Here is a 26,828-nt window from a genome sequence, read left to right on the forward strand (position 1 = left end):
TTTTTGTGAACATTTTTTTGAGAGAGATAGGAATATTATTTTTGTTGTGCTTTCACTAAACGATAGTTATGTTTGTTGTGAAGGAGAAGCTTATGCCAATAAACGGCGCGGTCCAAAGAACGCCTGTGTCCACTCGCCTTTATAAAATATATATCCCTGTACATATCTTACCCAAAATACAACAAGAGACACATAATTGCCACTAAAAGAAAGAAAACTTACCAAAACATGTGTGGAGCATAAATAGCAATTTGCATTGCATTGTGCATACAGCATAAACATCTCACAACTACTAATTCTCCCACATTTAGAAGACATAACATTAGTATGGAACGGCGCTGCCCCCAAGCGGCCGGTGGCATTCTCTTCACTCTTAATGTCCATAAACGGCCTCATTGTTATCTGGTTAAGGCAATGTGCGAGATGGTCATTCAGTGCATGCGTTAATTGCGTCAAATATTTTAACGTGATTAATTTAAAAAATTAATTAACGCCCGTTAACGCGATAATTTTGACAGCCCTAATTTAAATACATTGCTGATGAGCTGGAATTGGATGCAGGTACAACATCGGGAACTCATAACTCCCAGCGTGCATTGCGCGCGTAAAACATGGCGCCCTCCACGGTTCAAAACATGTACTTAATACTATAGATTTTTTAAATCAATGGCAGTATTGTATGCGTTTCTAACAACGTATTTTAGTACAAGGGAACAAAAGTGGCTTATGAGGGCCTATAAGTCTTCATACTCGTGAATCCCTTTAACAAATTTCATTCCTATAGCTTTTCCCCATAAACACACATACAGTATACTGCATATTAACAGGTTGGTTTGGATGTAAAATACTTAGACATAATGTATAGTTTCCAAGGCAGAAACGTAACAGAAAGCTCTCAACAGCGCAAATCTGATCCTCTAAAAATGGCCAGATTTCCGATCACGTGATCAGATGCGGGACATCTCCATTGAACATCATGTTTTGGGTGAGGGGGTTAGGTGCCATTGAGCAAATGAGACACACAATCACAACACACGCAAGCATGTATACTGTATGCGCAACCACAACACACACCAGCTGGTATTGTATCCACAAATTACATAGATGCATCATCATTATATACTATATAGACTCATGCTAAAAGCTCTAATGACCACAAGATAAATCAAAAGCGCTTAACACAAATAATGTGGGCACTGGTATTGGAGCAATATTTATATATAAAATGTTTAATGCACCAATTACATGTAAATAACTATTAAATATTTAATATGCTTAGTATTAAAATTCTATCTGCACAAAATGTATTTTCATATGTTCATATATGTTGCCTTTACAGACGGATATGCAGTAAAATCAGTTTAACAAGTTTAATCCCAACTCTAATGTCTGTATTAGGGACGTCTCCGATCGGATCACATGATCAGAAATCGGGGCGATCGGGCCATTTTTCAGGGGATCTGAATCGGGTGAAAAGGATCGGGTTTTTAACTTTTTTTTTTTTTTTCAGGGCCAAAAAGTAACAAAATAATCAAGAAATACAGTGGCATTGCCGAAACAAACAAAAACGTAAGTTTTATACTCCGCAACGCACCCAGAAAAAGCGGAAGTACTGTAAACAGTATTGTAACATGTTTGGAAATTTTGTTCAAAAAAAAAAAAAAAAAAAAAAAAAAAAAAAAAAAAAAGTAAATATTATTTTTAGGTATCAGATCGGGATTCGGTATCGGCAGGTTCCCAAAGTCAGGTGACTCGGAGTTGTGTGCAAAAAAAAAAGTACAATGATATTCACGGAGGGGGATGAGTAATTGCTGTAAATAAAGAGGATTGATTGGTATTTGAGGGAACATTAGAGATGAGTTCCTGCTGTATGTTACCACATTCCTGACACTAGATCAAGATCAGTTCAGAATACGCATGTACAAACCTGCCCCTAATCCTAACAAGGATTCTGTGACGAACAAATAACATTTGAGTGAAGTCTCCACCCTGCTTTATAAAAACATAGTAAACATGCGAGGGTTGCACAATTTTAATCAAAATATTTAACTGCAATTTTTCAGACAGGTATTGCGATTGTGATACTTTTAAATACATAAAATTAAAATTCTGAATAAAGTTATTACCATTCCAAAATATTTTTGCACATGTTGACACACATAAGAACCAAATGCAATGCAACAGTGGTGCCCAAGTCCGGTCCTCGAGAGCCCTTATCCAGCTTGTTTTCCATGTCTCCCTCCTTTAACAACACACCTGAATCAAATAATCAGGATTGTTGGGCTCCAGCAGAGCTTGCTGACTAGCCAATCGTTTGATTCAGGTGTGTTAAGGGGGGGGGGGGGGGGGGGGGGGGCATGGAAAACAAGCTGGATAGCGGCTCCCGGGGACTGGACTTGGGCACCAATCTAATAATCAGGATCGTTATCAGGCTCCTGTAGAGCATGCTGATGAGCTGATCATCTGATTCAAGTGTGGTAAAAGAGGGTGACATGGAAAACAAGCAGCTCTCAAGGACCGGACTTGGACACCCCTGCAATGCAACATGCCAGCACCCCCTTCTGCCTTTTGTCTGCTAATGAACCTAAGAAAACTACAGTGATGGAGGTAATTTTATGTTTTGTTTTTATGAAATGTGTTGTCTTTGCACAAAATAATACATAATAATACATGGAAATTTTATCTAAAAAAATGCATATGTATTTTAAAAACTGATCATTTTTTTATAGTGGAAGTAGCAACTACTAGAAAACAAAACAATTCTGCAGGCCACTTCCATTAAATAAATAAAAACAATTATACGGCACACCTTTTAAAGTAAAATTACATTTAAAATAAATTTAAAAAATACATTGTTTTTTGAAAAACAATTGTGTGCTACAGTCTGTAGCAGTAGCAGGCACACTGACATGTGATAAATGGCACTGCCACTGAAAAGGCGTTCTGAGGGCATAGAATAGTAAATACTGCAATTTTCAACAAATGCAAACATTGAAAAAAAATCTATGACATATATTAGATTTAAAATGAGGGGAAAAAATACTGCTATTGCATTTGCTACAGCCATTTAGTGCACAGAATTGTTATATTGCACACATTTTAAAGTAAAATAATGAAAATCTCATCTTGCCTTCTGCAAAATGATAGTTTAAATCAAGAAATTTGTGTCAGTGCTAGGGATGTCCCAATCCAGGTTTTTGCACTTCCGATCCGATACCAATATAGTTGTGCACTTCCGATCCGATACCAATACCGGCCTATCTGAGCATGTGTTAAAGTTTAAAGTTATTTAGCCTCCTTACTTAGTTGTCAGACTCATGTTGAAAAAGGTTTTAGTACTCTTGATAACAACTAGCCAGCTGAATTAGGTGAGTTTGAATAACACACAATGGTTGGTAACAAGAAACTGACCTGTTTATTCAGTGACAAACACAAAACATTATAAATAACAAACAGAAATGGCATAGTCAGTCAGTAAAACGTGCAAATAATATTGTAAACTGTCTTAAAAAAGCAAAATACAAACAACCTCAGTGGAAAATCCCACAAACCACCCAAGTTATTAGATGCTTCTAATGTTTCGTGCATTAGTTACAAAAATTGTATAAAAAGCCTCTCAGGTTTAAATAAACGACTATTTCAGTATCAAGTTAACATTTTCAAAAAAGTAAATAAAACACCCCATTCTGTATCAGCAGCTTTAAACTACAATTTATTTAATTTTGCTAATCAACTGTTAAAGTTGTTAAAATTGCTCCCGTTATTCCATAATTTCCCTTCTGTCTACTTTCGACATGTGAAAGTTTTAAAACTGTTTTGAAGATAGATTCAAGTCATGATTTTGCCGATTTGGGAGTATTTTAGATAAAAAGTTAATTAGGTTCGCTTGGAAGGTTCACAACAGCCTACTAGGGAAGTCTCCTGCTTTAAGATGGCGGCTGTTTACTAACGTAACTAGTTTTCAATACTTCAATGTTGCTAACGCCGTCAAGTCTGTCATTTTGCATCTAGTTCGAGAAAGCGGTCAGAACAGAACCATTGCGCCAACTGAATGTTGCCCTGACTTGGTTTTGGTAGGTAAAGCTTTTGTTTCTTACCTTGTCAATATCATTTAATGTTTAAAATAAGAATTGTTGGAAGAAAGTCCACTCAGACTTCATGTTGGCATGTTCGCCTGTGTGTGTATGCCTGCGGATTCATACTAGACCAGTCGGTGTAGCCGTGAGCTACGTGTTGTGCTAACATGTCTCCGCCGGCCGGTCCTGTCTGTTAGCGGTTTGCATGATGCTTCTGAGTTAACTAGTTAGCTCAGTGTAACAAGCTGTAATGTCGGGTGAGAAGTGTGTGTGGACGCAGGGGTGCGGGGGTATGCACGTGTGCGTGTTTGGGGGGGCTCCGTGAAGTCATGCTAGTGCTGGGATGTAAACGTGTGTAACGCCAGTTATGTTACATTTAAAGGCGCCTTTTTTCTGAATCAGTACACGTCCAAAAAGTTGTTAAAGTTAAAATTGGGATATCGTCTGACACAGTATCTTGACAAGTGCACCAAATGCGAAAAAAGTTATATGGGTGAGTAAAATGATGTGTTTTACTTAAAAAATAATGTGTCAAATGATAAAAGAGTGAAATGGGCGAGTTAAATGTTGTTTTACTTCAAAAATAAGGTGCCAAATGCAAAGGAAAAAAAATACTTTTTCCATTTTAGGTGGGGATGTCACAAAAAGTGACGTATTCTGAATCAGTTGGGAGTTACAAATTTGATGTCCCACATATGATTTTTTTTAACCTTTTTGTGCAGGTTTAGTGATGAAATGCAGCCATTTCCACCTGCTCGTAATCTAAAGAGCTCTCTAAGACAGTATTACAGAGTTTTGGTTTGTTCTCTATGATTATGTGCAGGCACTTCAATCATCAAAGTGAACACACTATAATGTGTGTGTGATGTTTTTCCATCTTAATTGGATTTGTGTTTATTTTAAATGCAGGATTCAGACTCTTCCGATGACTTTGTCCAAGTTCCTGTTGGGGTTCTGCAAGTCATACCGGAGGACATGCCACTAACGCCATGCAGCATTGCGATCATCCTTGAAGGGAACCTTGTTATGGATGAGGTTCCCACAATGTCGAAAGCAATTTGTCTTGTTTTTGCTTTAATTTTTGCACTGCATCTTGAATACCCCAAAACTATGAAAAACACTGAGTTTTTTCAGAAGGTTTTGTTGAACCTGGGACACCAAAACTGCAAACATTAAAGAAGTTACTTTTGGCCTAGTGCTTGCAGCTCTAGGCCATAGATGTTCTGGCAAGGAATATGTGTAATGGGAAATGATGTGTTCTGAATGTTAGTTTTTATTTATCAGTTTGTATTTTTATTTTTACAGACTAAATGTAGCCAAGCCGTTTTGTTACGAAGTCTGTTTTTTGCTGTGTTGTCATATTTTTGGAAATACTAAAGTAAAAAAAAAAACATGTCCATAATGCCATTTTGTGAATTCTTATTTTAAAGTTGACGAAACTAGATATGTTATAGAAACTGCAATTTCTGTAGAAATTACTCTGGACTTTGCTGTGTGAAGATGAAGATCTTAACCCCGCCCATGTTGGTTTTTGGACATTTCAGAGACCATATATGGCCAGTTCCTGCTGATTTGGGGTCATTTCTGGGACATGTCATGGTCATATTAGGTCACTTCCTGTTGATTTGGGGACATTTGGGGGACATGTCCTGGTCCTATCAGGTCACTTCCTGTTGATTGGGGGGGACATGTCCCGTTAATATCAGGTCATGTGGGGACATTTGGGTGGCGTGTCCTGGTCATATCAGGTCATTTTGGGACATTTAGGGGGCGTGACCTGGTCATTTTGGGACATTTAAGGGGCGTGTCCTGGACAGATCAGGTCATTTGGGGGACATGTCCTATTGATATTTGGTAATTTCCTGTTGATTTGGGGACATTTGTTTTTTTGCCATTGAAAATGAATGGGCTTTGCCCAGACAATATAAGTACTGCCCACTTACTTCGGCATAGTACATTAAGTTATTGTTACTTATCTTTATTGAGTTCATGTCAACTTTATTGAAGTGGATTACACTAAGATACCTCAAGTAAAGTAATACAAATTTCAAGTAAAGCCCACTTCTTTTGGCACAATATATTAAAGTTAATTCGACTCAAAGTAATTGAGTTGTAACAACTTGATTTGAATTTAACTTTACTAAGATACATTAAGTTCTCACAACTTAGAAAAAAAAGTACCACTCACTTAAATTTGATAATTCCACACTACTTAACACAACAAGTTTGTTTACTTACTTTTCCCAAGGTAATCGGTTTCCTCAATTTATTTAAGTAAACTTAACTTGTTAGAATTTACAGTGTACATATGATATCTATTATCTACAGTAAAACGATGTTGACGTAGTTTATAGCGGCTGTCAGCAGCAGTCAGGTATTCTTGTGTTTTTTATCCAGCGGCATGAGTTGAGCTAAAGCCGTGAGTTGAGCATTGGCATTACCCGGGTCTATGACAAGTATGATGTTTACTCTCGGGACGCAATGCGGTCCGTTTCTCATTGCGTCCCGAAGACCGCGCTGTGTATTAGTTCCGCTTTACTTGACATATTTCAATAATCAGAATTTCGATGTTTGTGAATCGTTCTCGAATCTTCCACGGCCGAATCGCTCAAGGATGTAATGACGGCTGGGCATGGTGTACCGTGGTTCTAAGTGTTGGATGGTGCGTCTTTACTCACGAGAGATAATGGCTCGTCATCCAGAATGAATTCTTCGGCAATGACTCTTGTTATTCCCTGGGCTTTGGGACTGTCGAGTGCCAGTTTGTCACGCATAGCAAAAGTTTCTGCCAGTGTTAGTTGCGTAGGACCTTTCTTTTTGTCTTCGGTTTTCTAAACATACTTTTTATATTGTTTGTGGTAGTATTTCGCTAAATGTTTGGTTAGGTTGGATGTATTAAAACTTCTTACAGCTTTACCACCACGCTTGACTTTATTGTGGCATATGTTGCACTCTGCCTCTTCGTCTTTGTCATCCTTTAAGGTGAAATGATCCCACACAGCTGACATTTTTACCGATAAAGTCTCTCGGTAAATTGGGAGACGGTAATGTAAATGTAGTATGTTGAAGGTGTGCCGTAAAATGCGGACCAGATTTTAGGGAAACCCAAGCAAAAACTGGAATTTATTATGTAAATCGGTGCGCTGGAAAACCCGGGCCGGGTTTTAAAAAAAAAAACTGGATCGGAAGTCTGGATCGGAATTTTTCAGTGTTTGCCGATCCGATACGATGTGCATTTTTTTGCCCATATCGGCGTCCGATCCGATACATCTCTAGTCAGTGCAACATTAGTAGAGGTTTCACGCCATATTAAGAACTTTTCATATGCCGTGACAGAAGCAAATATTGTTTGGTTGAATGTTTGCTTACTCGGGTTGGGCATCGTTTGAATTTGAATGATTCCGATTCCGGTTCCATGTTTCAATTCAGTTTCCGTTATGAGTTTATATTAATGTCTTAACTTCTCGATTTTTAAACTATAGGAATTTAAAATTTATTATTATTATTTTATTATTTTTTATTAATACAATTCATATGAAATTTATGAATTATATGAACTTCTCACAGGGTTATTTTTAACTTGTATATAAATATCAGTCTTTGAACTTGAATTTGATGAAGTTTCTTTCCACAGGACTGCACTTTCACAAAGATGTTTATTTTTCAAAAGCTCACGGAGAAAACATTTACTCATTCTTTTGCCATACATGTACCTTAGCTGGGACCTACGACGAAGCATTACTATAAATTCTTCTATTGATTATAATTTGATGTAGATGGGGCAAAATATTGTTTCCTTATTTGTAAAAACCGATTCTGTTGTGTTTATACACACATGCAATGTTTATGTTGAGAAAACACCAGTTAGGCCAGTGAGTGGTGCTGTAGGTACGTATAATGAGAAGAAGAGATGAGAGTGTCTGCCAACGATGCTATGTGATGTTATGCTGTTTTCACTGCTACGAGTTCATTAAAAAAAGAAATTCAATGCTTCATCTGGCTGCACCTTTCTAAATAAGCAACACGAACAACAGATTCGAAAACAAAAATTCTTTTAATACTGTTGATTTTAACGGAGGCATATACTGCTTTAGAATGGCGGCTGTTTACTAACGCTAGCAAGTCTGTCATTTCACATCTAGTTCTCTTTACATGATCTAACGCCATTAAATCTGTCATTTTGCATCTAGTTCTATATACATGATATCGACCATAGCCCTACGTAATAATACGATTTATTCTCGTACTATTCCATCAATCATCTACTGCTTATTCCGGGGTCAGATCACTGGGACAGCAGAAGACAGACGTAATGTATTGTTTTACTTACCTGGTTCTGACGGCGCAGCGTGTCAAATACGTAGCACTCAGCTAGCTATGCACTTGGCACTCGTATTGAAGCCGTTCGTGCATAATTGGTCGTGCAGCCACCTTTGCATGATATAGTTGTCTTGCAAATGTTGCACTGAGCTGACTGGTCTTTTTTTTTTTTTTTTTTTGTAAAGTTAAGCCAAACGTTTGAGCGTCGCCTCACCGTGTCCATGGTTGTAATCAAGTTGCAATGGGCAAACATGCGCTTCTTGTGGCTTCTTCGTGGTTTTCGGCAGCAATTTTTTTTCCCGCTCGGAGTCAGGGCACCGAAACATGGAATCTAAATTTTAAAATTCGAACGGTTCCGGGAGAACCGGACTGTTAGAACCGGGTCCCATCAATGCTCGATGTTCGATCCCCAACCCTATTGCTTACAATACTTTTTCTTAGGCTAGCCTATAGGGCGCACCTGACTTTAATCCACAATAACCAAATTTTACAAGAAAACTTGCCATATTTATATCGAATATACACCGGCCTATAAACTGCAAGTGCCAAAACTGTATTATGGAAAATTTACACCAAAGCCGCACTGGACTATAAACCACAAGTATGATTTAATAGTCCGAAAATTACAGTAATCCATTAAAATTGTTGCCATTCAATTTAATGATCAATTAGTTGACAATTAGTTAAAGAGTTCTAGTTTCAGCCACTGAATTTCTGGTGCAGCACTAATAATTATAATTATCATTATATGAATGTAGGTAGCACCATGAGCTCAAAATGCTTGATTTTGTATCAAGTCTCAGCATTACAACAGTTGTGTCTTAGTTCTGTTATTTCGAGGATAATACAGTACTAGTATATGATTGCTTACATGTTTTATGGCATACTTTTACCACAAAAAAATCAAACATGATGCTTACCTGGTAGCCCCAAAAGACCACATGAGTAGCTTGTTGGTCAGTTGTAACAGTAGCTCTCCTGTGATGGGTCAGTGTCATTTGCTAAGAATTCGTGTTGCCCCATACCATGTTTTTGGCACCTGACACTAAAAGTCAGCCTATGTATCGGCCAGCCGATTAATAGATTTCTATAAAATATCAGCCATCGGTCAATTTACAATTAAAAAGTTGATATGTTGGCCTTATTCTCAGGAACTTGCCCATCCAAGTATTAACGGGGCAGACACTGTTTAGATTCTAAGATTGGATGTTTTCAGGGTAGTGTGGCCATAGGGGATTTATCAAGCACCCGTATGGGCTGTTGCAGCCACCGACTGACTGACGGAAAGACCACGCAAAGCTCAGAGTCACTTTAAACCAGGCAGCAAAAAGCTCCGCTCCAGTCTCGCTTGTTTTGAAACACATGGTAAGATATGTTTTCTTATCTTGGCAAGAGAGAGCATACAATTTTGCTAAAATAGCTTTTCAAAGTCTTTACTGAGTGATCATCACACTCTTAATGAAAATCATAGTGTTAGGATATTGTTCAAGTAAGGATAGTGTTCTTGTTAGCAGTATCATCCTCTTGAACTCGGACCATTAAAAAAAATGTTTCTAATACATCCAGTCCATTCAGGTGGGTTTAATAAATTGAAAATGTACTGCTTTCCAGCTGAATGTGTATTATCATAGGACGGAGTGCAATCGACTGCCGATATCCAAAGCTGATTTTGTAAGCAGACATAATTTTTTTTAAAGCACACAGATCATGCCAGGCATTTTTTTTAATTGCTTCAACAATATCCAATTTACAATAATGACCTAAGACTTAAAGAATTAATTGTTTAGCGCTACCAAGGGGGAAGGTATTTTGGCCTCAAATATCCATTTACAAAAGCGGCTGCAGCAAAAAAAAAAAAAATCAGTCTCGACCTTTGAAAATCCTGTATCAGTCAACATATGCCCGATACGGATTCCGATACCCCGCTTTGTGGTATCGAACGAAGTCATTCGCTTTATGCTTTAAGAAAAGATACACAAAATATTCATGAATTTCTTTTAATCATATATTGTTCCATTTTCACTTGAATCTAAAATCATTGCTATCATTGCTTTGTCAGACACTGCTTAAAATCCTTAGTTAAAGAAAAAGAAAAAAAACAGACAGGCTACCAACAGAGTGAATCTAGTATAACAACTTTTTTTTTTTAATTTCCCTACCGAGTACGGCTGAAAATAAATGAATACACTCATCTAAAAATTATGTTTGTTTGAAAATAGACTGTAGTCAATAGATATTGGATTTTTGGAAAATCAAATAAGTCAGATTTGAATCAGATTGCTAGGAAATTAAGAGTTTATATCAGCTACAGCCTTTTCAAAGTGGGTCAATAAGCTCAGGGCCTCTTAAATACACACCTTTATAAGCGCTGGTGGATTCCTCAAGTCTCCATTACTGCAAACAAATGTGCACATATCGCAAAACATGATGCATGTCTAGAATATAAAAGCAAACACACATCTATATGGCTAACTGGTTGTGCTAAAAAAAAAACCTTCAAATAAACCACTCCCGGCCTCCACAGCATGTGAACAGACGAGTAAGACCGGAGATGACCTCATGGTTGACCCCCCATTGAGCCAGACGATAATCCTAAAAACACAGACTGTCACACTACCAGACCTTCAATAGCCAACATGGCATCATGAAACAAACCTGCCCGGATGTTAGTTTAGTTCATCATCTACACTATTTAAATGTAGATTAAGACCCTCATGAGCCATCACTGCTGAATATAATTTGTTACAAGTCATTATTTAATGAAATAACGTGAAAAAATATACACCGCTCAAAAAAAATAAAGGGAACACTAAAGTAACACATTATAGATATGAATGAATGAAATATTTTTAGTAAATATTTTGTTCTTTCCATAGCTGAATGTGCTAACAAAAAAAACAAAAAAAAAATCACACAAACATCATCAATGAAATTCAAATGTATCAACTCAGGGAGGTCTGGATTTGGAGTTATACTCAAAATGAAAGTGGAAAAAAAAACACTACAGGCTGATCCAACTTTTATGTAACGTCCTTTATACAAGTCAAAATGTGGCTCAGTAGTGTGTGTGGCCTTCGCGTGCCTGTATGACCTCCGTACAACGCCTGGGCATACTCCGAATGAGATGACGGTGGGTGTCCTGGGGGATCTCCTCCCAGATCTGGACCAGGGCATGACTGAGCACCTGGACAATCTGAGGAGCAACCTGGCTCTGCCAGATGGACCTGAACATAATGTCCCAGAGGTGTTCGAATGGATTTAGGTCAGGCGAACGTGGGAACTAGTCAATGTTATCAATTCGGTCTTCCTTCAGGAACTGCTTGAATACTCCAGCCACATGAGGTTGGCATTGTTGTGGACCCGGAGGAACCAAGGTCCAACTGCACAAGCGTAGCTTATGACAATGGGTTCTAGGATTTCATCCCGATACCTAATAGTAGTCAGGGTGCCATTATCCAACCTGTAGAGGTCTGTGTGTCCTTCCAGTCTTTGTAACACAAATGACTTACAGCAAGAGGGGCTTGAACAGTGCACTTCAGAGAACCGAGTATCAGACAATTTATTGTTATTGGCTGCTGTAACATGATCACTCAACACAAGTGTTTACTTCAAGGTTTCAGGTTTCTTTCAAAGCATTTTCTTAAATACAGGCCCCCCCCCCCCCCCCCCCCCCCCGCTCCAACACGCGACCACATTACCACCTGCTCTAACTCTTATGCCAATGAAACATTTAAGTTGAAGGCAGTAATAGCACAGATTGGAGCAAACACATACAGAAAAATACCTCTGGTAGTGTTGTATCGGTCGCGAACGATTCATTCTTTTTGAACGAATTGTTTGGGTGAACGAGACCGAACTAATCACCATCTGCACTGATTCGTTCTATCAAGTTGGGGCTTGTTCGCTGCGTGGGAGGGCGTTGAGCAAGCGGTAGCGTCTTCTGACATCGCACACGACCAATCAGACGCCAGCCTCATCGCGGGCAGGGGAGGGAGCGGAAAAAGAATCAGGGCGTCTGTCACTCACTTCCACGTGTAGCCAATAAGCAGCCAGCGTGCAGGCAGGGGGGCAAGACTGAGTTATGTCACTTCCCGTTCAGTGACTCGGTCCTCCGGTTCCTGACCTAGCTTGCTGCTAACTTGACTTTCCAGTAATGCAGTGAACGAGTCAAAAAATGAAAGGAAATGACTTTGTCACATATTTGTTCATGTGGAGCCAATCAAATGCTGCTCAAACAGACAAAAACACCACACAAATCTAGCGAGCATGGTTTGGTGTACTACTTTTCTCAACAGACTCGGGACTATGTATGATGACATACTATCACATTTAAAGTAGTTTAAAACACGGGTAGCTACGAGGCAAGCAAAAGTGAGCTGTGGTCGTGTGACGCCAGTGAAGGGGGCAGAGAACTGTCACTATATGGAGGCTTCATCGCAGCGATATTTACCTCATGTGCACAGAAAAAAAGAATATTTAGTATGATCACCATAATACTGATTTGCAATGAAAGTGTATATACATGTCAATTTTTACCGACTGTTTTATTTTTTTCCGTGTCAGAGCATGTCGGGTGTTTGTTGGTATGACAAATTATGTCCATCATGTGCTACTCAAGCGCCCAAAAACAACGCACGCGGACACGGGAGATGTCGCAATATGGCTACATTTTTCTTAACAGACTAATGAGAGTAGAAAGGCAACATCGTAAAGAGCAAACAATTATTTCTCGTCAGCATTTGACGATCTGAGATGAGGGGACGACAGGGGAGCTGACCGGATTATTTTATTTGTTAATACCAGTGCAAAAATTCAATACGATCATCTTAATACTGATTTGCAATTAAACTGTCAAATATCAAAATGTAGTATTGTTTTTATTTCAGAGCAGCACATTTGACAACTAGCTATTTACACTTTAGTTTTAACGATAGTGACCAAAAATAACAGTGATGAGCATAAAAACTAAAATACAACAGAGTGAGAGGTAAATATGATGTGTTGGTCGTTCCATATTTAGAAATTAAACTTTCGATTTATTTTTATTTTCGTGACAGCAAGCATGCCGCGTTGGCTGGTAGCAGCAGCATTGTATATGTGATCAAGATCATGCTAAAGAAAATCCGTGCGCCCCCGACCCCAAACCCCCACTCCCCCCACAAAAGGAAAATGTTAACCGTCTCCTAAATCGAAATGCAAGCACGAGCCATGACTTTGATCCCATTGCACTAGGACAGACAACGCGGAAGTTCTCCCTCGCTTTTGCAGCAGCTGGAGGGAGACGAGGCTGTCTGTGAAAGCAGAATGATGTCGCCTGTCACTCATTTCTGAAACTACGACGAGTGGTCAATGAGGAGCCTGTGTGCAAGAGAGGGAGGGACCAAGCAATGTCACTTCCCGTTCAGTTATACTGCGAAGCGGTCTTTGGTGATTCGTTCGGCAACATTACTTCCCGTTCACTAACCGAACGATTCATTTTGGCGGGGAGGGAGATGAGGGGGTCGAACGACTCGTTGAACGATTTGTTTGAACGAATCTTTTTACTGAACAAACCGGAATGGATTCGTTTACTCAAGTGAACGACAGATCCCGTCACTAACCTCTGGCTATTAAACTGTCATATTATAGGCTACCATGGATTATACTTTATGATGAATGCTGAGCTGATCCATTGTAAATTGTGCCATCATAAAATCATCAATCAATATCAGAGAAGTCACACACATATACAAACACGTACATACAGATACAAAATAACGCGACATACTGATTGTTAGGTGCAGTCCGAGCCTCTCGGACTGAAATGGATGAAACAGATGTAGGTGGTTCGTCGTCTTTCTGTAATCCAAAATACTTCCAGACAACCAGCGTCAAGTTCTTTCTTGGCAACAACACCACTATGAGTGTCGACTAATGCTATACTCGAAATGCCTGTGGCCTGGCTACCGGTAGCAGTTTCCCTTTTATCCGACTCAATCACGTTCACTTGTAGCGCTAGCATTAGCGCACCAGTTAATAGCAATGTGCTTCTGTTTGTTTGAGTTTCTGATAGCCACATGACTTCACGCGTCAGCACAATGGCTGTACTTTCTTAAAGGGGAATGAGCATAGCCAAAAAACACATACCGGTAGTTAAAGCTGGCTGAAGAGAAATTTACCGACATATTCATAATTACGTCGGTCATTGTGAACCATCCCGGTAACACTAAATTTTCGGTAAACCGCCCTGCTTCACTACCTTATATCCCTTTCCCACTGGCCAAAAAACCCGTGTCAACCCGCTAACAATTGGCTTTTGGTGGCAGTGGGAAAGGTGCAGCGACCCGCCTCGACCGTGTCAATCAACCCGCCAAGCGACCCGCGTTAAAATCACCTCGGCTCTGATCGCCATGCAGTGTGAAAGCAAAACCCCGGATCAACAGTCAACACCCTAATTTACGTGGTGACGTAGGCTAGTACGTGATGCATCATAACAAAAAACAAAAACCATGTGCTCTAGGCCGGATCAAACATACGGAGAACAGTCGGTGTAGCAGCGTTAGCAATAGCCATAACAGACGAAACAAAGGCTCTTCTCCTCCTCCTGTGACGTACATGACTCCTTTCAATTTCAAACCAAAATTTATGTCGCCTACGTTGCCTCAGCACAAGCACAGTGTTGATCCTTTGCTGCATTTCGACCATTTTGCGGGCAGTAAAACGCATGAAAACAGAGAACACAAACGGAAAGGAGGCTTCCATGTTGCTTTGCATTGTTAACTTCCTTGAACTGAATGAAATCGGTCGCACTTGTCGAAGCGCATCTTAGCGTGGTGACGTCACGCACCTTACGCACGGCTGAGGAGGGGTGGGGGTTAGACGGGTGAAAAAAAAAAAAGACACGACACGGCTTTTTTCGTCAATGGGAAAGGTGCCAAATGCCAATTGCTAGTGGGATGCATCGGCTTGGAAAAACGCGCGTTGACCCACTAGTTTCAGTGGGAAAGGGGTATTAGATTGCTTTTGAACCCTGGCTTTAAACGTTCTGAGCAAAAATTGGTATTTGTGTTATATCGTGATGGCTGAACCATCATGAATACAAGGGGGGGTTCAATCTATGTAGCTTAGGATTCTTTATTTAGTAGCTACCAAATAAAGAGTTGAAAAAGACTAACTGACAGGTATGGCCAGCCAGGTACGAAGCTCTTGGGGATACTCTGTACTAATGTGTGAATGTGAGTGAGAACAGTTGTCTGTCTCAATATATGTCGTGCAACTGACTGGTACGGTGGCCGAGAGGTGTCAGGCAAAATGCAAAGTCCAAACACTTTGCAAATAGAAAAAAGCACGAACCCAAATTGTAAACGCTTTGCAAAAGTAAAAAGCACAAATGCAAACTGCCACAACACGATCCCCAATTCCTAAAGCGCGATTGCAAATTGGCAAAAGCACGAACCCCAATTGCCACAACACGACAGCAAATGGCTCGTAGCACGAATGCAAACTGCCACAACACGATCCCCAATTCCTAAAGCGCGATTGCAAATTGGCAAAAGCACGAATTCCAACTTCCACAACACGACAGCAAATAGCTCGTAGCACAACAGCAAACGGCTCACAGCACAGCAGCAAAATCACGCAACACAACGGCAAGTAGATGACCCGGAAGTTAAAAAAAAAAAAAGGGGGGGGGGACACTTTATATGTGCTTTGTGACCATCTATATGGACCTCCATGAAGTTGCCCCGCCCATCAGACGCAAATTTATATAAAAATGATGTCAATCGTTTGTGCTGCAACGGTTTTGTTGATACAGTATTATGCTTTTATAGAGATATTGATTTCGAGTGGTGGCGTCACTCGTAGCTTTTTCTCAGTTTAGCGCGCCTAATGGAGCGCACCAACTCTCTCAATAACAGAGGGGTGTCCTAATAACTAGCACGAGCATAACACAAATTCGTGTCCATTTTGCAGTTAGTTGGGGGGCTTGAGATATTGATTTCGAGTGATGACGTCCCTCTAAGCTCCCAGTTTTGTGGCGTGTAATAACTTTTTCAATGCTCCGACAACACTTGTGCACTTCGCACACGATACCATCAAATAGCAACCTAGATGTGCTACGTTCGATCCCCCCAAGTCCCATGCCATTGGCTGCGTGAGCCCAGGGTGATCATGTGACACGTAGTCCATATACAAATACTACAACCAGCCCCTATAAAGCTGATTCGCGGTAATTTTAGTGGGAAAGTGGCAAACGTTACATGTCGTTGTGTCTATCCATCTATTTATCTATCTATCAATCGCATAGCCAACGCAGATGAGACAGAGACACTGTTCAAGTGGGGTTGCCGTATTTTGCTGTCGAAAATAGCGGCCGATGTGCACGTGAGATCAGGAACTAAACTTTGCTCGTTTTCAGTGTCGTTTTCCGCATTGTCATTTAATCTTAGAAACCCTTTTAAGAAGATGGCAAAAAGAAAAAAAGACAAGGAGTGTCTTACTTTTCAGCAGGACATAAGGACATAAATGCGCCACTGTTTTTTCTCTCGCTTTGGATGAGTCAAAAGACGTAAGCGATTTATCCCACTTCAGCGTGATTGCAAGGTTTTGACTATGAAAGGAACAACAAGAGGGGAGGATTTATTCTAGTCCTTCACAGAGTTCGCTAAAGAAAAAAATCTACCGATGGATAAACTTGTTTCGGTGTGCACTGATGGTGCTCTGTGCATAAATTTCTAAAAGCCTACTGAAGTTTAACCCCACCAAGTATCAACCAGACTACGAAGCCATCAGCAAAACCATGCAGCACCAGAAGTCGCATTAATGGTAAGAAATACACACCATTGATTAACAATAGCATAACAATGTTATTAAATAGAATTCAGAGGCTAATTGTACTGTAAAAGCGTTGAAATTATATAAAATGCACACATTACTTGTATTTTTAGTTTTAACCATATTGTATGGCTCTCACAGAATTACATTTAAAAAAAAGATGTAGTGTTCATGGGCATGGCACTCTCATCCAAAAAGGTTCCCGACCCCTGGTGGATGGTGTGAGACATTTACAAGTCACTTTTTGTTTATTTTAGGGCATTTACGGGTCACTTCCTGTTGAGTTTGCGTCACAACCTATTTATTTGGGGAGATTCCTGGGTCACTCCCTGTTCTGTAGCCCAAAATTAAAAGGAAGCGACCCATAAATGCGCCACAATCAACCTGAAGTGACCCTGAAATGCCTCAAAATCAACGGCAAATGACCTGAAATGCCCCCATATTCAACTTATTGGTTGCCGTTGGAACGCAACAGACGTTCAGTCCGTTTGGAGTGGGAGGGATGGCAGCGAATGAACAAATGTTCATTCACTCTTTGTGATAAACCCATTTATATTCACAGCAGCTTTTTTTCTGTTTATTGGTTGTTTTGTAGAATGATTTCCAGACCAATGAATGTATCGATAATTGTTGGATCGCCATATTGTGAGATCATCGTTATTGTGAGCTTGGTATCGCAAATCGTATCGAATCGTTTGGTACCAAGAGGTTCCCACGCCTATTATACAGTGGGGAGAACAAGTATTTGACCCATGGCAGTGTATCAATAACTTCTTCTCCCCACTGTATATATATACTTATATATATTTGGCTCTTATTTCAATCTGGTTTTACCTTTATTATAAAATGTAATATTTTGTTTTAGTGGTATTTGGAACGAATTACCGGTAGGCAATTTACATGTAAAACGCGATTCATGATAAGAAATGATCATTATACGAAAGCCACTCCAGAACGAATTATATTCGTATCTTGAGGTAAGGGCTGCAGCTATCAATTATTTTAGTCGTCGATTATTCTATCAAATAGTTAGTTCGAATAATCAAGTACCGTATTTTTAGGACTATAAATCGCTGTTGTTTTTTTGTTTTTTTTCCCCCCTCATAGTTTGGCTATACTCTGGCGCGACTGATGTGGGAAATTATTAACACATTATATCATTTCACGTGTTATTTTGGTGTTCTGGAGTGACACTGATGGTTTGGTAAACTTGTTAGCATGTTCTTTATGCTAAAGTTATCTGAATAACTTCATAGCTAAGTTAACATACCGGCCACGGTCGCATATCGTTGTTCATGCATCATGTAACATTATCGTACTGTATACTTATTCAGCATGTTGTTCTCTACTGTATTTTTATTTTAAATTGCCTTTCAAGATGACATATCTGTTCTATGTGTTGGATTTTATCAAGTAAATTTCCCCCAAATATGCGATTTATACTCCAGTGCGACTTATATATGTTTTTTTTCCTCTTCGTTGGGCATTTTATGGATGGTGTGACTTATACTCAGGTGCGACTTATAGTCCGAAAAATACGGTAATCGGATTGGGAACATTTAATGCGTTGCAGAATAAATTTTAGGAGATGTAAAACAAAGGGTTTGTTAAGATTGCACTTTCAAGAGAGCTTTAAATGCAAATACACAATAAATAAATTAAAAATAAATTAAAATACCTGAGCTTAGACCCAAACGGTATAAAAAAATAAATAAATAAATGAGGATCTAAGTACAACGAGAACAATTGGCTAACTTGCATAGCAAAGTTCGCTAGCTTAAATGCTATAAAATGATCCTTTTTTTTTTAACAATGCCCTTAATAAATCGTTAAAACACATATTCCCACAAAAAATGGCTAAATATACCTGTAAACTGAATTACAAATGCATTAAAAAAAAACATTTTATCTCAAACTAAAACTTATGTTGATCTTAACAGGGAGCAGCTGGCTTCAGCCATGTTAAATGAGTTATGTCATATTCTCTGTTGCCACCAGAAGGCAGTGTATTCTACCAAATTAATAAAATAATGAAAACATTTTCAAAACAAACCATTAATTAAATGAATACTCAAAGCAGCAAAATTTGATTCAAAGGTTTTTTTCGAATCGAATTACTCGAGCTAATCGATTAATCATTGCAGCACTACTTGAGGTATCACTGTACTTGTAGTAGGGTTGTAAATTACCAATTTCATTATGATATAATATAATTTCTGGTGCAAGGAAAATTGTATTGTCTCATGTTACAAAGTCTGCCATGATCTGATTCGATTTAAGGCCTTCGACCGAGCAATACGATCTGTACACATTTAGGCATGTACCGGTTACCGGTTTCACGGTTTACCGTGGTGTGAAAACGTCGCGGTTTCAAAACCACTAAAATTTTCCGTCAGACCGTAGTACGGTATTCGCTATTTTTCATGTGTCAAAAATGCAGGCAGAAGTGGCTTGGCGCGGCAGCGCTCACCCCCTCCCGTTTGTTGCTGTGTGTGAAAGTGACGCTATCGGCTAGCCAGCCAGCTAACCCAAAAAAAAATACTCCAAACGTAAGGCGTACTGTTCTTCAATTTATTGAGCTCTCAAATCGTGGTAAGTGTAATATACAAATGAATACATTTAAAATGTTGTACAATTAGATTTTTCCATGTGAGTAGCTTCAACAGATTAGCACCATGGAAAAAGTTCGCCAAAAACAAAACACACATTTTCCTTTCAAATTCAACATACAAACTAAAAGCTTACAAAGACGAATGTTAGCCTAGGCTTAGCTGGGAGAGCAACTTCGTCGGGTGTTCCAGCCCCAGAGTGAGAAAATAAGCTTGATTCACTTGAATGAAGGGGAAAAGGGGATCGCATCAAAAGATCGCTAATTGCGAAAGATGCTCTTGCCCTAAGCACAAATCCACGTTCGCTGGATCAAGGCGAGGTCTCACTCCCAATGTTTGTTTGTTTGTTTAGATGAAACCTTTCCACAACAATATTTACACTTTAAACTTATACATTTTTAACTAACTTATTAACTAATTAATTCTTTGTTTTTTAACACATAGGCATGACATCATGTCGACTAAAGCTGACACAGTGGCTGAAAATGGCGACACTTCACTTGAGCTTTTCCACCCTCAAAAAAAGTCATGCATTCAGAAGTTTATTTACTTTTTTATGGAAATTATTTTGTTATTGCTCTGATCTTGAGGTGTGGCTGTGGGTATAGTCTATAAGTTCTATTTATTTTAATTTAATTTAATTTTTTTTTTTTTGCTAATTTATTTTAACAATATATTCATGTTAAAATTTGCAACTATGTTCTGAAAAATAAAATCCTGTTCAATGGGAAAAAAAAAAAAAAAAAATTAACCTGTACATCTCAAAACACATTTTGGAGCTATAATTGCAATACCGTGATATCTCGGTATTTTTGCCCATACCGTCAAAATCTCATACCGGCACATGCCTATACACATTTAATAATCTCACCAAAAGTCATGAAAAATACAAAGAAATTTGGGGATTTTTGACAATTTTGTTGGTGAAACATTTCAGACATTTGAATGAAAAACATTATTTCTAATGAAATAGCCTCTCTTAAAACAAAAAAGGATGTTAATTTTGCTTTGCGTTTCAATCTACTTGGTCGAATCTTTGCTGAACCGATCGACATATGAATTCAGATTGATGTAATAAACCCCAACTTGTAGTAATTAAAGATTGACCAATATATCGGCCAGCCGATATATTGTGCCTATATTTGGACTTGTTTCTGAAAAATTGGCCATTGGCTGAAATACAAATAAACAGCAGGTATTAAAAGGATGATTACTGTTCGATGTTTGTCTTTGTTACTTGTGATTTTGCACTAACTAGTGGCAAAAAGGAAGCTGTCATAGAAGAAAAAGGACAGGAAGTGGATGAGCTTGTTAGGAGCAACATGGTAACTCTAGAGCTGTCCCGACTAGTCGACATTGTCGACGTCATCGATGACGTAAATCCGTCGACGAGCACAACATCCCGTCGACAGTTGATAAAGGGTTAAAAAAATATATGCGTGGAAAGTTCAGAATGTCGGACGCGCTCTGTATGCAAGCGGGGAAAGCGGCACAAAGCCAAAAAAAAAGCGCACCAGAGTGTCCAAAACATTGACTTATTTCAAAGAAACAAAGGAAGGTACACTCTTTCTGTCCTGTCTCTTCAATGCCAAGCTTGGCTGCACGTCGGCCGTGAATAAACACCTCAAGCGCCGTCGCCCTGTTTGTAAGTCCATCTAACTAACTAACTAACGACATGTTTTATTGAAGTTGCTAAACCTGTCGCGATATGCAATGAGTCCATTTATCGCAAGGCAAATAAAAATGAGGGCGGTAATTTTCACGGCTGCCTTTTATCGCTGCGCACGTGCGCGCGTGCGTACATTGGTGCGTGCGTGCTGATGGCATGCGAGACTCCTTTCTCTTATCAACACGCTGTAGAATTAAAGTTCAGACATATAAAATAAGAAAACACATCTATATTAAACACTGTAACGTTAGCATTGCTACACTGAGGTGAATGGGGGGGAAAAGGCAACCTACCGGTACTTTAGCCTGCTATGAAACATTGGCTGTCGTCTCGTGAAAGCAAACTTGCGGTTAAAAGGTGACACTTCAAACATGAAAAATCGCTGGTTAACAGCATTTGCAAACGAAAAAAAAGAACAAAAAAAAAAATCTATTATTGACACATGCAATGACAAAAAGTGATTTTTTTGCGGAGTGTAAAGCTAAAGTTAGCGGTTTAGCGAACGTACTTCCGGTGAACATTTCAAAATAAAAGCATGTCATGTTCGTCATATAAATAACGATTTCAGGAGTTAATCCCGCATACTTCAGAATTTAGATTCTACACTAAGAATACCTTTAAAATGACACCCTTTATGAAAAATCTGATTGGCAATGAATAATAATTATAATTATTATAAAACTATTATATATAGTACTATAACTATACTATAATATTAAGGCTAGGTGTTTTTTTAAGAATTGTTTTGAATCATGTTGGAAAGGCGAAGTCAGTGTTCTGAATCTGTTTACATTCCATTGTTTTGCACTAGTTAATTCTACCAGCATTTGAACTCATTGTTTGTGATTTATTATTGTTATTTACGTGTTTATTTGTACTTTAATAAATAATTTAAGTGTTCCAATATGTTTTTGTGAATTGATAAGCGTCAACAAAAATTTCATTGCTAAATTAGTAAAAAAAAAAAAAAAAATTTTTTTTTTTTTTTTTTTTTAAATTATTAGATTAGTCGACTAATCGTAAAAATAGTCGGCTGACTAATCGGGAGAAAATTAGTCGTTTGGGACAGCCCTAGGTAACTCCTTTCAAATGTTTTGTACAATACTCTGAATTCGCTGAATTCTTTACAAACTGATTGGTTTATGACAAACCGTGTTAAAATGGCTATCAGTATAGCTGGATTTTCAGACAATGTTATATTCTTAAACTTGCAGCAAGATTACTGCATCTCTGACGTTTATTATAAACCAAGTCATTTGAAAATTGGTTGAAAATTTAGCAATCTATACTTATTTCACAGAACACACGACGTCGACGATAATGTTATGTTTATCGAATGGCCTCGACGTAAAATGGGGGACGAGTGAGGACGCCCGTCCCTACTGCTCTCGTCTTAGGGATTATACCAAACTACGATCGCAAACAAACAAAACAAATTATAAATGCATCACAGGTCTCATTTGCAAGTCGTCAAAATTACAAAAAGGTTCAGTTTTTTTTTTTTTAATCAAATAAGTTGTACTACTACACAAAAAATGTATGCGTAAATGTTTAGTTTTACAAACACTTATATATAAAAAATATATATAAATAAAGTCATCCAACGTGACACATAGATATGTTACTGAAAAAAGTTTCAGTAGTGTAAATATATTTAGTAGCAAACATAATGTATTTACTCTGTTTTGGGGGCTTTAAGCCGCTACTTTTTATCTCTGTTTGTACCCTGCGGTTTATATAACAAAGCGGCCTATTTGTGGACTGTGTTTGACAAACGAGCTTCATATTTTCTTGTTAAAAATTTTAAAAAATGTCTGTTCCATTTAATTTTGCTCAGTGGCCTGGCGCATCATTATGACATTGCTATATGAATTATGAAGTGCGTTCAAAGTCTGTAATCACAAGGGCAAGTGTTCCATTTTGACAACACTCAAGTTCCCGCGGGTATCAATGTGTGCTCGGTGTGTATTCGACTCCCCAAACGCACCCTTAGCTAGTTAGCTCCTGTAATCACAAGGGCAAGTGTTCCATTTTGACAACACTCAAGTTCCCGCAGGTATCAATGTGTGCTCGGTGTGTATTCGACTCCCTAAACGCACCCTTAGCTAGTTAGCTCCATAGGCTCAGTTTTTGCGAAAACTCATAAATTACAGGTACATGCTGACTTGTTGTCAATAGAAAATCCTTGCTGTTATTACCACTTATGCGTAATTATCAATGATTAGCCTTATTTTAAAAGAATGGCTTCCACACATGCTACACCAGCACTGATAAAGCTTGCCAGAAGCTTTGTCGGTCTGCATCAAAAACTCTGGGGATTTTATGAAGGAATAGGACTCCATCTGATGATATACACCACGAGAACAATTTTGAAAGGGCTGTTTGCTACGACGAGAGGATCAGGGTTTCGCCTAAAACAAAAGCCGCCATGCCTAGCAGATGATTTTTTTTTTCTTTTTAAGATTTAACGATAATTCTAATTTGTCAAATTGTATACTTTAATATGACGTCTAAATTAATTTATATACCTCAATATTTACACACTATTTGCCATAAGTCGTGTGAAATAGCATTTCAAATAAAAAATGATTCCTTTACACGCTTTATTTTGAAAATCACATTGTCACTCCTGTTGTAAACTTGCGCCTCAGTTGGAAATCGGGGAAAAATTCCACAGGAAGGTATTTGAACTTAATGAATGTAATTCTGGTTTAAGCCCATGAAAAACGACCTTAATATGGACATTGATGTAACGTTTAAGTTCTTTATGGCGTGTCTTTGACCTCGATCGTCAGTGCTTGAGCCAACTGTTGGCCATTGCGTTGACAGTGCCCATCTCAACAGTGAACTGTGAGATTTCTCTGCAATAAACAGAGTAAGGCATATGGTCAACTGTACAATGTCCAGAACTGTACAGTGTAAGTTAAAGATGCTTGTGTGTCTTCATTTCCTCGTTTTTTTTTTTCCTTTTTATTCTTGTGTATATGAAGACAGACCTGAGGAACCAGCTGCAGTGGGACCATCTGGCAGCATGTCTCACATTGTCTATAAATGGACCACCCACAGCTAATTTATCTTACGAAAGAGCCCTCAAATTATTTGTGAAATGAAAATCAAGTGCAGGCGGGATGCAGACTTTGCAAATAGACCTTTGCTATGGTTCTTCTTGGAAAAAATAAAGGTTTTATGAAATTCACATTCGTCATGATATGAAATAATTTCACTGTGGTACGCTGTCCGACTACGATGCAGCCCACTACACTACCACCACAGCTTAAAAAAATCCTACGTTAAATCCTGCGGGATGCAATGCTAACGCTGATTAGCCATGTTCAACAGGCCCTCGGAGAACTTAATTGCACAGGAAGGCTCTGTTCGATGCTTGATTTCATGACAGAAGAACAGTGTAAAGCTAGCACAGTTTTTTTTTTTTTTTTAACTTTGTTTTATTTAAAAAAGATTGCAACAGTGCACAACAACAAAGCTGCTATATAAGCTCTAGCTGTTAGCCCTGAGCCTGAGGATATCAGAATTTCTCAAAACGCACTAACGGCTTTTGAGAAAATTGAAGGCTTTTAGGTGCGTCTTGTAGTGCAGAAAATACTGTAAATTGAAGCACCTTAAATCTATAATGCAACAATAAAAAAAATACAGAAACTAAGCATTTTTATAATGAGAATATGATAAATTGTTTAAAGAACATAAGATAAGAATATATAAAAATAAGTATATGAGGATAAATGACAAAAAAAAAGGGGGGGGACAATCTAATAAAATACTGAACACAATACACCAATACAAAAAAATGGTATACATAGAGCTGTCCCGACTAGTCAACGTAGTCGGCGTCATCGATGACGTAAATGCGTCGACGAGCACTCATTGCCGTCGACGGTTAATACGACAGTTAATAAAGGGTTAAAAAAAATATGTGCGTGGAAAGTTGAGAATGGCGGACACTCAGGATGCAAGCGGAGAAAGCAGCACAAAGCCAAAAAAGCACACATGAGTGACCAAAACATGGAGGGTAGACTGTCGTGTGCAGTCCCCCCAATGCCAAGCTTGCATACCACGGCAGCACGTCAGCCGTGAATGAACACCTGAAGCGCCATCACCAAGGTAAAATTTGGAAAGACAACAAGCTGGCAGATCGTAACTCCATATAAGGACATTTTTTTATTGAAGTTGCCTTTATGTGGGTTGTACGACGAGAATTAGGGGCTAATGTCGGGCTAATGTCGCTGAATAAGCAGTTACATACTTTACGTATCGCGTTGCCACCTCTGTTAAAATCAACAATATTGAAAGCATCTTGTGTTTTAGAATCGGTTTTACAAATAAGGAAATCATTATTTTGCTTCATCAACATCAAATTATAATCAATGGAAGAATTTATACTAATGCTTCATCGTAGCTCCCAGCGAAGGTACATGTATATAAAGCGTGTAGCAGCTCACGGCTATATTACCCCCACGTAATAATGAGACTTTTGTTCTTGTAGCAATATGACGATTTTAATAAGCTTCTTAATTTATTTGGCCCCAATACTCTTAGTGTCGTATTAATGTGCACCATTAAGTTTTTTTCACATACTTCACTCAAGTGATACATGACATTTATTTATCTACTCTGCTAGCATGCACTCTAATGCTGAGAAAAATATAGAAATACCACAAAAGTAAGAATTGTTTTGAATCCTTTTGGAAAAGTCACGTCACAGGGTTCTGAATGTTTACATTCTTTTGCACTAGTTAATGCTATCAGCATTTCTCCTCATTGTTTGTGATTTATTATTGTTATTTATGTGTTTATTTCTACTTTAATAAAGAATTTAAGTGTTCCAAAATGTTTTTGTGAATTAATAATTGCCAATACAAGTTTAATTGCAAGATTAGTAAAAATATATAGATTTATATTTTTTAGACTAGTCGACTAATATTTAAAAAAAAGTCTGCAGACTAATCGGAAGAAATATAATCGTTTAGGACAGCACTAAAACAAAGTTCCCAAACAGAGCGATTAAAGTCATCTGATAAAAATTCTTCTGGTTTTAATATTGCAATATGTATCGCAATACCCTGAAAGTCGCAATTTAAGATTTTTCCAATATCGTTCAGCACTAATATGAATGAGAATGCAAGTCGGCGTGTTGAAGTATGTTTATTTGGTGAATAAATACATATTTATTTCTCAAGCAAATATTTCTGTGTAATATCTCTCTATGCAAGTATCCCATATTAAGACTTGAGACACCTGTTGCTTATAGTCAGGTGCGGCGTATATTCGAAACTTTTCTGACATTTTGTTAGCTTATAATCAGGTGTGCTTTATACTGCGGAA

General features: G+C 38.4%; 1 protein-coding gene across 4 annotated transcripts in view; it reads right to left on the reverse strand.

The window, feature by feature from the left end:
* The window catches only part of uacab (uveal autoantigen with coiled-coil domains and ankyrin repeats b), a 73,796-nt gene that overhangs the window by 45,698 nt on the left and 1,270 nt on the right, over positions 1 to 26,828 (reverse strand). For 2 of the 4 annotated variants that reach the window (XM_057843117.1, XM_057843095.1), the window contains exon 1: positions 10,754 to 10,859. The exons of 1 other annotated variant lie outside the window; for it this stretch is intronic. In XM_057843117.1, the coding sequence (XP_057699100.1) occupies positions 10,754 to 10,822 (69 nt within the window). In that variant the 5' untranslated portion in view covers positions 10,823 to 10,859. Of the gene's footprint in view, positions 1 to 10,753; positions 10,860 to 21,781; positions 22,401 to 26,828 lie in introns of those variants that run through there. One more of the 4 variants, XM_057843126.1, reaches the window with a different exon arrangement.

The sequence above is a fragment of the Corythoichthys intestinalis genome, chromosome 1 (assembly GCF_030265065.1).
Source record: "Corythoichthys intestinalis isolate RoL2023-P3 chromosome 1, ASM3026506v1, whole genome shotgun sequence".
NCBI classification, from domain to species: domain Eukaryota; kingdom Metazoa; phylum Chordata; class Actinopteri; order Syngnathiformes; family Syngnathidae; genus Corythoichthys; species Corythoichthys intestinalis.